The following is a 15064-nucleotide window of genomic DNA, read 5'->3' as shown; positions in this document are numbered from 1 at the left end:
GGCGGCGGGTGTGTGTGTGTGTGTGTGTGTGTGTGTGTGTGTGAGAGAGAAAAGCCAGCGGTTGCCAGAGGCCATGAAAAATGCATAGAGCTGGGTGGCGGTTAACCTCCATCACTGCTGAAAACCTACATTTAATTTCACAATTACGGTTCAAGATAGTTTATAATGCCTGAGGGAGGCACAAAAGGCATCAGTGCATGCGTCACATTAATATTTGAGCTAAAACTATAGAAATGTTAATGCAGCATATGAACAAATTAATTCAAGATGCCACATACAGCTTTTCAGACTCTAAACTGACATTTAAGTGGAAGTGTACAAAGAACAACACCTTACAGTTTTGGTCCCACAACCACACTATGGTTACCACGGTAAATGTTTTGCAAAGGTTGCTGCAAATTGTCCTCTCAGAGACAGAAGTGAATTGACTTATTTGATTCTGTTACTAGTACAGAACTCAAAACAACATGCTGATGACTTTTTACCAGCCCAAGTATACGGTTAATAAAAGAAAAACCTAGAATAACTAGTATATGTAATAATTTCATATTCTGTATACTGCCGTTTATTCAATATGACTATGTTCTTTGTTAAATTGCACGAATTGTAGACTAAAGACGCAACCCTTGTAAGAAATATTATCTTTTTAGACAATAACATCGTATCCAGATGAACAAGAAAGCAAGCAAAGTAAAACACTTAACGTTACCATGTTTTTTTTCCGTTTGCTGAGTTAGTCCACCTTGAAACAGTTTCCCGTTTCCCCTGAAAAAAAGACAAATGTGGCATAAATATTGTATTTAAATAATGCACAGCTGTGCGTACATGCAACCTGGGAGAGTTTGAAGCACTTACCAACTGTACACAAAAAAAAAATATCCAAGAGTTATAAAGCTGTCCAGAACAATACAAAAGCTCCTGATGCAGACGCGCCTTCAGCTTGTGTATCAGTCAATGCGAGTTTGGACTGAGCGCTGAGAGCTTTTGACTGCGCCGTCAGTTTCCTGTCAGAACAATCTCAACCAATCAGCGACACGCGTCCGCCTGCCAGCCAATCAAAGAGCGAGAAGTGAAACTGAGCGAAGAACAAACGCTTCACACCTGAGAGAACTGATTGATTCAGCTTATTGATTTGATAATATTAATTTATAACAAAATATAAATTAAAAAGCGTTGAAATAAGAAATATTGTCAATGTAATTATAGCCTATTTTATTCATTTATTTTGATATGTACTACATATTGGATTACACGAGAAACATTTCGGTCTAAAACAAGACAATTTTTTTTTTTAGATTATAGTTCGGGTTCGTATTTTTTAATGCTTTATTTTATCGTTTTGTATGTAATGTAAGGGATCTTAGGAAATAGTTTTGTCAGCGGGATTGTCAGTCATTTTGACTTCATTATTTACACAAAGTGTTTCTCTAGCGCCATCACGTGGCCGTGAAATGATAGTGCAGAAGCGTATAATAAATATAGATTAAAATAGCACAAATTAAAAATAATAATAATAATACAACCATAAACAGGGTTACCAGCATCAGCAAAAACAAATTTGCTGCATCAAGAGACATAAAATAAAAAAGACAAGGAGCACAAGTCTGTCTTGCATATTAACTTTTATTTCTGACGAAATCTTTTATGGTATTTAGATATTAACCCAAAGACTGTGGTCTAAGTTTTATTTAGCTCTTAAAATGTGCTCAACACTTTACACTTCTCATTTAATAGCGTGAATAAAAACAGACAGTGAAAACAAGGCACAGACATCGCGCAAAAGAAGGGATGGTACAGCAACAGGCAGGAGAAATGTGAGGGCGGATATAAATATTTTACACGTTAGTCGATTCTGGACGGTGTCAAAGTCAAGCTAGTAGAGAGAGTGAGACACGTGAGGGAATGTCACGCCGTGGTTTGGAGCGAGCGAGTGATTTCATATAATCCATCATGCAACAATATACAGCTTGAGCCTGGGATGCAGAGTGGTGTTACAAAAGAGATATCTCGTTTTCTTTCTGTGCTCACATTAACTTTACAAAAGAAGCATTTTGCTATCGAGTTTCATCAAATTAGCACATCCATAAAAGAAGTCCTCACCCACCCCCCAATGGTAACCTGTCAGGAACAAAACCGAAGCTCAATAGAAACAAATATCAGAATATAATCCCGACTCTCCACCTGTTTTCTGGCAGAAAAGAACTGCAAAATTAAATATTTACACATTGAGAACCGATTTAAAATCAGGTTCAGGAAAGAAGGATGGTGTGCTGGAATTCAGTGAAGTTTCACGAGTCTTTTTCAGGCTGTCACATAAAAAAAAAAACGTTACGATTCTTGTAGGTAGTTGAAGGCAGTCTAGCATGTCGTGTAGAACCAGCTCCATCAAACAGTTTACACCTTCCTGAGGAACAATCACAACAAATGAAGGTTAATAACAGTTTGTCACATGCTATATCACTTCAAACCAAACAAACTTGCTATATGTTAAATGATTTGTTTGTGAAGTTTGTGAAGTATGCTTGTGCCATCAATTGCGAATTGCGATTTATAAAGTCAGAATTGCGAGATATAAAGTCACAATTGAGAAAAAACTCGCAATTCTGACTTTTTTCTCGCAATTGCAAGTTTATATCTCGCAATTCTGACTTTATAACATATATATAAAATTGCGAGTTATAAAGTCACAATTGCGAGATAAAAACTCAATCTGACTTTTTTTCTCGCAATTGCGAGTTTATATCTCGCAATACTGACTTTTTTCTCAAAATTGCGAGTTTATGTCTCGCAATTCTGACTTTATAACATATATATAAAATTGTTTTAAAGTTATAAAGACAGAATTGCGTGATATAAACTCGCAACTGCGTGTTAAAGTCCAGTTTTGAGGGGGGGGGCTGTTATGTTCTCAGAATTGCGTGTTTATATCTCACAATTCTGACTTTGTAACTCGCAATTGCGTGTTACAAAGTCAGAATTGCAAGAAATAAACTCGTAATTGCGAGGAAAAAAGTCGCAATTAGCTTTTTTATTTTTTATTCAGTGGCGGAAACGGGCTTCCATTTAAATTAAATGCTGTAATCAATGAAAAACTAAATGCATTAGTTTCCACAAATATGTGAAGCAGCACAACTGTTTTCAACAATAATAATAATAAAAATGTTTTCTGAGCAACGAATCAGCATATTAGAATGATTTCTGAAGGATCATGTGACATGTGAAGGCTGGAGTGATGATGCTGAAAATTCAGCTTTGATCACAGGAATAAATTACGTTTTACAGTATATTACACTCAAAAACAATTAATTTAAATTGTAATAGAATTGCACAATATTTCTGTTGTTATTGCATTTTTGATCAAATGAATGCAGCCTTGGAGAATCTTACCAACCCCGAACTTAGTGCAAGTGTTCCTCAAATGTTAAAACTACTATTTTTGAGCAACTGTGCTCATGCTTATGAACACAGGTGTGTTTAATGTGTGTTTATTAACCTCATCATTCTCTTGGCCACCTTCATTAAAAAAGGCCGCAGTCCTTCAGGTTGTTTTTGATGATGACGTCAGTGACGGCGTCGAACACAAACTGCACGTTCTTAGTGTCAGTCGCACAGGTAAAGTGGGTGTAAATTTCCTTTGTGTCTTTTTTCTTGTTGAGGTCCTCAAACTTGGTCTGGATGTAACTGGCAGCCTCATCATATTTATTGGCTCCTGTATAAAAACCACACAGAAAATATTGTCAGCAGATTAGAACATGCCGTTTTAGTTGCTTAAACCTTTAAAAAACAGTTTTCAGCAAAATAACCTTACAGTTATTATAATGCACTACACAAGACAAAAGAACTCAAATCAATGTTCTAGGTTCGACTGAAGCCTCATTGCCGCATTTGTGGGATGATATTGATCTTCACAGAAAAGGATTTTGACTAAGCAAAGACCTGAGTACTCAGGGAAGCAGATGGTGAGAGGGCTGCTTGTGATCTTCTCCTCAAACAGATCCTTCTTGTTGAGGAAGAGGATGATGGAGGTCTCGGTGAACCACTTGTTGTTGCAGATGGAGTCGAACAGCTTCATGCTTTCATGCATGCGGTTCTGAAAAAGAGGAGTGTGATGATTGAGAAACACAGTAACTCAACACCAGAGGGCGCTGTCAGCTTACGTTCGCTCTATGTCTAGTGTACACTAGTTTGACAAGGATCTTCACAGGTATTAGTTATTATGCATTAGTCAGTGTGTGACTGTTGGTAACACAGAAGACGCCAGTCTAAATTAAAACTGAGCATTTCTTTCAGAAAAGAACACAGTATTAGATTTTAAATATCCACATACTCAAGTAGCTATTTACTTGTTTTAAGAAAAATGTTTACTTAAATTGGTACTTATTTCAATACTTTTCAATGCTAATTCAGTCAATACTATCAATATATCAATATTGATCGCATAAAATGCGAAATTAATAAAGAGAATTTTTAAACAACCCTAAACAAATTAATAATTTGTTTAAATGTATTGCTCAACATCAAAATAATGAAATACTTCCAAAATCTTACAATCTTATATTATATAATTTTAATTTGTATAAGCTTACTGCTCAACCTTAAAATAATTAAATATTTCCCCGATCTTATAGTGTTATATTATATATTTTAATGTATTGCTCAACATTAAAATAAAGAATTTTCCCCCAATATATAACATTTTTTAATTTGTTTAAATGTATTGTTCAACCTTAAAACAATGAAATATTTTCCCAATCGTATAATTTTAATGTATTTTAATGTATTGCTCAACCTCAAATTAATAAAATACTTCCACAAATGTATAATTTTATATTACATCATTTTAATTTGTTTAACTTTAAACGTATTGATCAACCTTAAAATAATGAAATATGTCCACAATCTTATAGTTATATTATATCATTTTAATTTATTTAAATGCATTTCTCAACATTAAAATAATGAATTACATCCCCAATCTTATGATCATTTAATATCATTTTAATTTATTTAAATGTATTGTTCAACATCAAAAAAATGAAATACTTCCAAAATCTTATATTATATTATATCATTTTCATTTGTTTAAGCTTACTGCTCAACCTTAAAATAATTAAATATTTCCCCGATCTTATAGTGTTATATTATATATTTTAATGTATTGCTCAACATTAAAATAAATAATTTTTCCCAATCGTATATTATATAACATTTTTTAATTTGTTTAAATGTATTGCTCAACCTCAAAATAATAAAAATACTTCACAAATTTATCATTTAATATTACATAATTTTATTTTGTTTAAACGTATCGATCAACCTTAAAATAATGAAATATTTCCCCGATCTTATAGTGTTATATTATATATTTTAATGTATTGCTCAACATTAAAATAATGAAATACTTCCCCAATCTTATGATCATTTTGTATCACTTTAATTTGTTTAACTGTATTGCTCAACCTCAAAATAAATTAATACTTCCCCAATCTTATTATCATTTTATACGATTTCATTTTATTTTGTTTAAATGTATATCTCACCCTTACAACAATGAAATACTTTGTCCATTGTATGATAATTTATTTCATTTTAATATAAAAAAATAATGTTCTTTTTAGCAACATCATATGACCCCTTTAAAAAGCTTCAGAGCAGCATTAAATCTGCCTTAATTTCTGTGTCACAGTCATAGAGTAAGTGGGCAGAGGAATGGTGTTTGTATTCACCGCATCTGCGCTCGCTTTTGAGACCCGACACCTGCTTTAGTGCCTGATAAGCTGTGTTTACAATGGACTGCTTGCAACTGAATACTACAGTATTGCTTACTACAGGAGTTCACAACTTTTTAGTCAGCAAACCCCCCTAGAATCGAGATTATTTACTTGAGACCACTTGAGATGTGTGTGTGTGTGTGTGTGTGTGTGTGTGTGTGTGTGTGGAATACAGTGTACTCTGCTTGCATACTGCACACTATAGCTGATGTAGCCGGTCATTTGCATATTTCATGCATACAGTAAATCTGCCTGATGTGTACAGTACAGTGATCAGAGTGAAGTTTTGAGTTGAGTCCAATCTTCAGCAGTTTCAGCAACACAACAGCTGCTCGTGTGTGAATTAGTCGTTGACTGGAAGCCATAAACAGTCATATTAGCTCAGTGAGCCGTCGCTGTTGGACAGGCTACAGGCCTGAGCGCTGAGCGCATTACTATGGCAACCCCGACTGACACTGACCTTTCATACATCATGATTCAGGCTGAAGAATTAGCTCATACTTTCCCAACATGTGATCGACAGAAGATACCATTTCAGTTTCATAATAGTCCTAATAATTTCACCTATAAATGTGAAAACGAAGGGTTTTCTGACCATTTAAACAGTTGAAATGCAACCCTTTTCTCCTTCATGGGTGAATATTACAAAGCCTGTCAAGAACATTTCTAGGCCATACTTCACACACACGCACAAATTATATATTATATATACACATTACATGATATTATATCTTACACCTAGAACAAAATAAAAATAATTATATAAAAATTAAAATAATTATTGCTGTTAAAAAAAAAATGTAAAAGGTAAAAAACAAAAAACTAATTTCAACTGCAAAGTATTCAGCAAGTTTATTAAAAAAATGCATTGTATACAAATTCTACAAAAAATATTATTATTATTTGTTTTTATATTATAATATTATTTTTCTTTCTATTTTATCTATATCAGTTAAAAAATATGACCCAGATATGTTTTTAATAAATTCAATATATTCACATAAGCATGTGGTGACTGAATTATTTCCCTCTGTTATGGCAACTGTCTGTAAAGCATGAGAAAGGATGTGTAGAAATGTGCCGTGTTCACAGCCAATCAGCTCTAATCTTCACCTCTGTTCCCTGTGGCATATATACTGTGTGTGTATATATATTTTTTAATTACATTGCAAGCTCTTCAGTTCAAACTGATTTACAACATAAACAGTGACGACAAACAAGAACAATAATTCTATTAAATTAAACACAAATAAAATGATTATTTCCCGAGGTTATGCATTCAACAATAAATGCTTATTAAAACATCATGCTTTTCTGATCACACAATGAGCAAATACTCAACAATTGCATTATTCTGAATAAAACGGTTTATCTCAGAGTCATTTAGAATTACAAACATAAATGAAAAACAGAGCTCATCTATTGTGAGATGAACTGAAATGACCCACTATCTTCCTTTAGTTTGACTGTTAGTTCACATTTCATGCTTTGAGAGTTTATTTCCTAGAACGCTAGCCTTCCCGCCAGCACTGGTTTTAATGGGCGGCACTACAGAAGGTTTCAGGATGAAGATCATATGATGGGCAGAGAGAGCTGCATGGCCTGAGGATCGTGACAGACTCCATCTGCTTTAACTACTGCAGGATGAGTCTGAGACGTGGGAATGTGAAGACTTCGTTCTCTTTCAACAAATATACCGAGCTGAAAGCAAGTCTTAATGCTACTTTTGATCTTGGTTAAGGACTACCTTATGTATGTAGTTAACATTAACTATCCGACTGTTGCAGGGTTCTTAGTTTTTAGGCCCAGAACTCAAATGTGAGATTTTGTGTATAACTGTTAAACATGATTATAACTTCAAACATACATGTATTTTATCTATATCAGTAAAAAAAAAAAACACACATGAAACTACATTTTACCTGAAATGGCACAACAGAACAGAAAAAAAGTGTGTGTGTGTGTGTATATATATATATATATATATATATATTCCAAAGTAAAAATTACATACATATACATTTCATTTATAGACTTTATAATAAAATTAATTATAAATAAATACTTAATGTTTATATAAATATTTATCTTGACCTGGAATTTAAATAAGGATTTTTTTAATAAGAATTTTACACATTTTATTTATCTACTTTACATATAAACAACATATTTATTTATATTTTATTAATAATAAATACCAGAATATCATTTAATATTTTTCAGGTAGAACATTTTTATATTTATAAAACATTTACATTTAATCACAACTTTTCGATCTGAAGGTGATTGCTTAGATGCATGTTGTTTTGTAGACAAAGTTAAGTCAAATGTGTCCAAACTTTCAATTTAATGATGTCACAGTGTGTGTGTGTTGATGTCACAGTGTGTGTGTGTGTGTGTGTGTGTGTGTGTGTGTGGTCAGTGAAGGTCTGAGTGTGTTCAGATCGTGACCTCATTAAAGACAGAAGACATCTCTGCTAACAACAACAGATGGACTTGGCATTGAGTTCCCTGCTTGGACCTGCCTCCCATCATGCATCAGTGTTTATGTGCTGGTGCTAAAACACAATTAAAGTCACATTCTGTCTAGGGAGAGATTTGTAATTTAGTTTTGTGCTGCCACTCCTCGCACAATTGTGTTCCTCAAGTGTTTGTGTTTATGCAGCTCTGAATTACACGGATGAAATCTAATTAAACAGCAGGCGGTGTGAGGCGTGAGCTGCAGTGATCCGACAGAGGTGAAGGAGAGAAGGGAGAGGATTTAACTGCTGAAAAATTACTAACACACGGCCTCCAGTGGCTTACTGCTCTCATAAACCAACAGCAATATGATAAAAGACATCAACGATTGTGTTTTATGATTAAGCCAACATTTTAACTGCTGTGCAAAAGTATGGGGTAAGTTTTTATTTATATATATATATATATATAAAGAGAGCAATACTTTTATTCAACAACTGTGCATTTAAATGTTACAAAATGTAACACTAAATGTCACAAAAAAATAATATATAAAAAAATGCTGAACTTTGTTCATAAAAGAATCCTAAACAATGTATCCCAGTTTCCAAATATGAAACAGCACAACTGTTTATAACATTGATAATAATAAGTGTTTCTTGAGCAGCAAATCATCATATTAGAATGATTTCTGAAGGATCATGCGACACTGAAGACTGGAGTAATGATGCTGAAAATTCAGCTTTGCATTACATGAATAAATTACATGCTAAAATATATTCAAATAAAAAACAGTTACTTTAAATTGCATTAATATTTCACAATATTTTTTACTGTATTTGTGATCACATAAATGCAGCTTTGGTGAGCAGAAGATACGTCTTTCAAAAACCAAAAATTCTTACCGACCCCAAATTTTGAAGTGTATAAGGTCATGTAACAAACCTAAAGTGTTTTCACTTTGCATGCATCTGTATCTGTATCGCTGCTCTGTGCACGTCTATGTGTTCAAACATCAAGTCTATCTCTGCTGTGAGAATATATCTCATAAACATGGTTTTCTTACATTGCCAGATTGCCAGGGTATTTATGAGCTGTGAAATGCACGCACAGTTCCCTAAATAATTAAATTAATAAAAATAACCATAAAAATAATTAACATAAAAATCAATTAATCTAATTTTAGGCCATTTTCATGCCTATCAGTGCAGCAATTTATGCATTTATAAGGAATTCAATTCAGTCAGACATGTTCACACATGACTCATCGGATGAGATTTTAGGGGCGGAGCTATATGCATTTTAGAATCAGGGCTTCCACAGCATTACACCATATACATTGGTACCGAGAACCGTGGATTTTCACTGGTATCGGTACCGAATACTGACATTTTGGTACCGTGACAACACTACATGCCAGTGAAATACCTACCAATAAAATACTGCAGTGATGAGAATAACTAGTAAGACTATGCTATCTGCCTAAATTCCATATGGAGCATGTGTATAAGTGTGTAAATGTACAGTAAGATGTGCAGCAGGTACAGTATTGTGTGTGTGTGTGTGTGTGTGGACACTCACTAGGCAGCAGAGTCGTTGAGCTGATATTCTCTGGATCGGGTGAAGCATCCCTGAACCCCGCTGTCGGCCCACAGTCTGCAGATCACATTGGCCAGATCATCAGTTAAGATGCCCTGCTCCTCAGCTGCTGCAGACAGAGCAAACAGCTGCCGCGCATCGTCCTGCACGCACACACACACACACACACACACACACACACACACACACACGAGATGTGCTGAGCGAGGAAAAAAACATTGTTGAAAGAACTTGACTGTAACTGGAAGCAAACTTTGCTTTAGAGCAATTACAGATTGCCTTGAGCAGGGATTTACTGCAAAATTACTCTCCCCAAACATATTACCATGGTATATTTTTAATGGCAATACTTCAAGTTAAAATAACCAAGGAATTGCTTATTGTGAATCATATATTGATGTACAGAATAACTCGATCCACCTCTGAAGGATCTGAGACTGTATGCAAAACATTAAACCTGAAGATCAGAAAAGTGAAGTTGCAAGAGTGTGTGGGACTCTGAATTATTTACAGAAACCCAGCATGACCTACATACTCGTCCCAGACATTACAGGAGGTCTTACCACTCGGCCGGTGTCTCCGTAGTCGATCTTGAGGTTGCTCATGGCTTTAATGATGGCCATTATTGACTGGATGGTGTTGCTGTAGACCACGGCTCTGTACTGCTTACACTCGTCTTCTGAGTAGCCATCTTCATGGATGATTCTGAACAGAGGGTGAAATGGAATAAATAAATTATATTGACCTGAAAAGATCAGCAGAGAATGGTATAATACTATCTGTAAAATAAAATAAAATAAAAAATAAGATAAAATTAAATTAAATAAATCTAATTAAATAAAAATTAAACAATCTTATTATAATATCTGGGAATGGTAATTTTAAAAATCTAAAAAATAATCTAATTTAAAAAAAAATAAGCAGAAAATCTACTTCTAAGCAAACTAAAAAATTAAATTAAATTAAATTGAAATTAAATTAAATCTGGGAATGCTAAAGAAAAAAATCTTATTAAAATCTGTATTAAATAATTTGCATCAAAAGATCTGTATTAAAAGAAACTCTGTAATAATTTATTTTAATTGGTCTGATTGGTTAATGTGTCTATCACATGAGTTTTATGAGGCAAATATTGGAAGCAAAAAATATTAAACCATAATAGGTTTAATATTTTTTTTTATACAGTTGTTGCTACAACTAAAACTGTAGCCTATATATTTATTTCAAAAACTGATATTGGCCATTGTATTAACTATATCAGCCATAAAACAAATTATCAGCCAAAAATGTGTATCTGTGCCTCTCCGATTTAAAACGTGCAGTTTCACAACTGGCTGTTTCCAGTGCTGAGCAGTAATGTGCATCATTTAACACATTCCATATTCACTAACGTCAGCAAATATCACAGTCTTCGCTTCCTATAACCGAGTCAGCAAATATAAAATAGGCCAGTTGGGCCTTATTGACATATTTTAGATTACATCTTTATCAAAATCATTTAAATGTATTTGACTTAAAAAAAAAATTTTTTTTAAAAACTGAAAATGCCAGTAAGGAAAGCATTAGAAATAGATATTTTTAAAAAATGTTTTTCGGAAGCTCAGGCTAATGGATCTTAACAGGTTTGATAAAATAAAGCTGAATCGTCATACACTTGGTAAATGGTGAATTGAAGACGTGTGATACATGACACCTTCAGGACTGTTACTCTGGGTATAAAGCAGCAGAATTTGCCGTGTTTGAAACTCCCGTCTGCTGCTGCTAACACTCATTGTCATTGTAACACTGTTTCTGCTTAAACCTGCATTAACGACCCGAGCGTGCTGTCCTCATGAAAAATGGATTGAGATCCCAGCGCCTCCAGTCAAATGGAAATGATAAAACTATTCAAGGCTTTCGCTATCTCTCTTTGTGCATCTGACTTCTACTTACACTGAAAGATATATATAGTACAATAAAAACGTTTATAGCCAAGAATAAATGTGCGCACCTTTCATCCAACAACTTTCATTTATCTTACAAAACCGTGACCTGATTGCTCTGCATATTATGCACACAATTTTATATATATAGTCTTTTTATTATTTTTCTCCTTTTACATAGTCAAGTAATTGCAAAAGAAACATTCAAACTTGAGTTTTTAAAAAGGCATTCAACAGTAACAAACATTTAAACGTTTGGGGTCAGTAAGATTTTAAAAAACCTTTTATTCAGCAAGTATGAATTAAATTGATCAAAAGTGATAAAGAAATACATGTTATAAAAGATTTGCTGTTCTTAACTTTTTATTAATCAATGAATATGGAAAATTGTTTTCACAAAAATATTAACCATTTTCAACAATAATAAGAAATATTTCTTGAGCAGCAAATCAGCATACACAAACTCAAAGATCTTCACAACAACACATTAAAATAGAAGTCTGGTTTAACTTAGTGACAGAAATATATTATTATTGTACAGTAGAATGTACTTCTCAAAGTAATAATAATAATAATAACAACAACGGCAAAAAATAATAGGAGTTCTTACATTTTCATTTGTTTACATTTTTATTAAATTGTTATTGTTTGATTACCACTATTTTTGATAATAAATTTGTAATAAAAATATTTAATTGAATTTGTATTAAATAAATTATTTGATTGCAAACGTTCTATGAATTCAACTGATTAGGCATGTTTTTATTTTGTAAAATCTAGTTAAACCATTAAAATGGAACCTAGAAAAATTTTAATGGAATTTGGGGGAAGAAAAATATTCATAAATTTCATAGGGCCCTAAAAAATTAATTTTTGTTAAAACTTTAGGAAATATATTACCACTATACAGTAGAATGCACTTTTCAAGGTATAAATAAATAAATAAATAATGTTGTAATCATTTTTGTGCCATAAAAATAAAAGGAATTTTTCTTTTCCTTTGATTACATTAAAAAATGTCATAGGGCCCTACCGTTTTATAAATAAATAAATACAATTATAACAAATTATTAAACTGTAAACGTTTAATTAATTTAATTGATTGGACATGCTTTTTTTTATAAAACTATTTAGAAATTTTACAGAGCCCTAAAAAAAAAAAAAAAATCAACATCTTCTAAAAAAAAAAATCAACAAGTTTCTACTTACTTCATCTGTTTCACAATGGTGCTCTTCCCTGATTCACCTGCACCTGAAGAGAGAAGAAAGAAGTCAATGAAAACAGAGTAAGCAGTCAAATAAAATTAAAATACTGGATTTATCTATTTATATATTTGTTTTAAATGGTAATAATATCAACGTCTATAAAATAGTCCATATCACTGTGCAGCTCCTATAGCCTATTGCCAATTTCACTGCATAGCAACATTTTGTTTTAATCAGAGGTTACAGCATCTTCTCAGCCACTTGTACTTATCGCTTCAGTACAGAATACTTTCATGAACCCTTATACGCCTCATAGTACATTCACGACATACAGTCGTGAGTACAGATGAGTTCTCAAATATTCTGTGCATGATATATCATATGTGAAGTATGGAGGCTGTACAGTAACGTGTGCTTATATTGAAAGCCTCTGCACTTCCTCCACTCCTGAAGATGATTTTAGACTAATACTGCTCACTGAAGCTGTGCCAAAACATCTACTGTCAAAACTCAGCTTCTTGTTGACGGCTCTCCGCTTGTTATTTCCGCTGCACAGAAGCCTGATGTTCTGAGGGGCGGCTCACAAGTACACCCATGTATACGGAAAGGGTCTGGGAACAGTTATTATTAACAGATTATTCCTGAATAAATGTAATGAGCTCTGTCTGTCAAAGTGGTAAAAGCACAGCTCTGAAAGTGCTGAGAGAACAAAACCCTCTTCCGGTCCAGCTCTGAGTGGAAGATGTGGAGAGGTCATTCAATTACTGTGAGTGGACAGATAGAATCCTGAGTTACGCTCAGGGAGACAAACAACTATATCAAAAGGCTTTCAGCCAAGTGTAAAGGAGAACGAGACGTTTTTCATCAGATCGAGATCGCTGCAGAATAATTGTTCCTACTCATGATTTATACAAGATGATGTTTCAGCCTTTGGTTTATATCAAAATACCATGGTATTAATATCTGTACCAGGGTGCAGATTTTTGTGTGTGTGTGTGTGGAAAAAGCCAGAAAGCAAAAAAAAAAAATCATCTCCATTTAATTTTTTTAAGCATGTTTTAATGTAGTAGGAGATGGAAATGAAAACGCAGCATCTGCGCAGGAGTGCCTTCAGCAGCCCCTACAGCGGCGTGTGAAATGTGCGTCTCCTCGGCCATCTGCTGAATCATTAAAACAGCTACCTCGCCACGAGACACACTCACTGCACAGTACCACAAACCAATTACTAACTCATACTTTCATCTTTTTAACAAGCATCTGAAGAGATTTGGCTTATATTCAAACCACAAAAAAGTGATAGAAAAATGTAAAAAATTATAAATAAAATAAACTGACAACCAAATGCCCCTTTATTGGAAGTGTGTAAAATAAAATAAAAAAATAAAATAAAATAAAATAAAATAAATAAAAAAATTAAATTAAATTAAATAACTGATAACCAAATACCACTTTATTGGAATTATAAAATAAAATAAAATAAAATATTAGACAACTGATAACCAAATACCACTTTAATAGAAGCATGTACTTTTTGTAAATAAGTGGAAAAAATAATAAAATAAAATGACAAAATAAAATAAGTTTGACAACTGACAACCAAATACTATTTTCTTGGAAGTGTGTAGTTTCTTAAGGCAAAAACAAGAAATGACAATTCGCTATCAAACACCATATTATTCTTGAGGAAGTGATTAACTACTAGGGATGGGTCACAGTTTTCAAACATTCGATTAGTTGATTTAATTATAGAATATCGAATAGGTTGTGTGATTATTGTCTTAAAAAATGTCCCCATGTTTTCCGTGCTGATGCGGTGGTGACGCGTTCATGTAAGCAGAGGGTGGCGCTGCCAATAACGCACCTAAAAGCTGTCAAAGACAACAGAAGAACACATTGTCTCACGCACACACTGTAGACTTGCGTGGCATAAAAAAAGACTTGCGTAGCATATAACGGTTACAGTAACTTGTGACGATGTCAAATAAGAGTTCTGTGTGGACCACAAACACCCCCGACTGGGTTAGAGGTGTGGCTGAATCTGTGTTCAGAAAGGCACGGAAAACAAATAACGCGTTCTGCGGAGCCACTAAAGGGACATGGTTAGCC

At 33.5% G+C, this 15064-nt stretch overlaps 1 protein-coding gene across 1 annotated transcript in view; it reads right to left on the bottom strand.

Annotated features, from left to right (window-relative positions):
• Positions 1-2307: 2307 nt before the first annotated feature.
• LOC107666005 (guanine nucleotide-binding protein G(i) subunit alpha-2-like) overlaps positions 2308-15064 on the bottom strand; it is a 45352-nt gene continuing 32595 nt past the window's right edge. Inside the window, exons 2-8 of the mRNA XM_016457096.1 lie at positions 12962-13004; positions 10394-10535; positions 9813-9973; positions 6035-6125; positions 3937-4090; positions 3494-3709; positions 2308-2404 (exon numbers count right to left, since the gene is read on the bottom strand). Coding sequence (XP_016312582.1) covers positions 3519-3709; positions 3937-4090; positions 6035-6125; positions 9813-9973; positions 10394-10535; positions 12962-13004 — 782 coding nt within the window. The 3' untranslated portion in view covers positions 2308-2404; positions 3494-3518. The remainder of the gene's footprint in view (positions 2405-3493; positions 3710-3936; positions 4091-6034; positions 6126-9812; positions 9974-10393; positions 10536-12961; positions 13005-15064) is intronic.

This window comes from Sinocyclocheilus anshuiensis, unplaced genomic scaffold, assembly GCF_001515605.1.
Source record: "Sinocyclocheilus anshuiensis isolate Anshui unplaced genomic scaffold, SAMN03320099.WGS_v1.1 scaffold447, whole genome shotgun sequence".
Lineage (NCBI taxonomy): Eukaryota > Metazoa > Chordata > Actinopteri > Cypriniformes > Cyprinidae > Sinocyclocheilus > Sinocyclocheilus anshuiensis.
The sequence above is the reverse complement of the archived record's forward strand: the minus strand, read 5'-3'. Positions and strand labels throughout refer to the sequence as shown.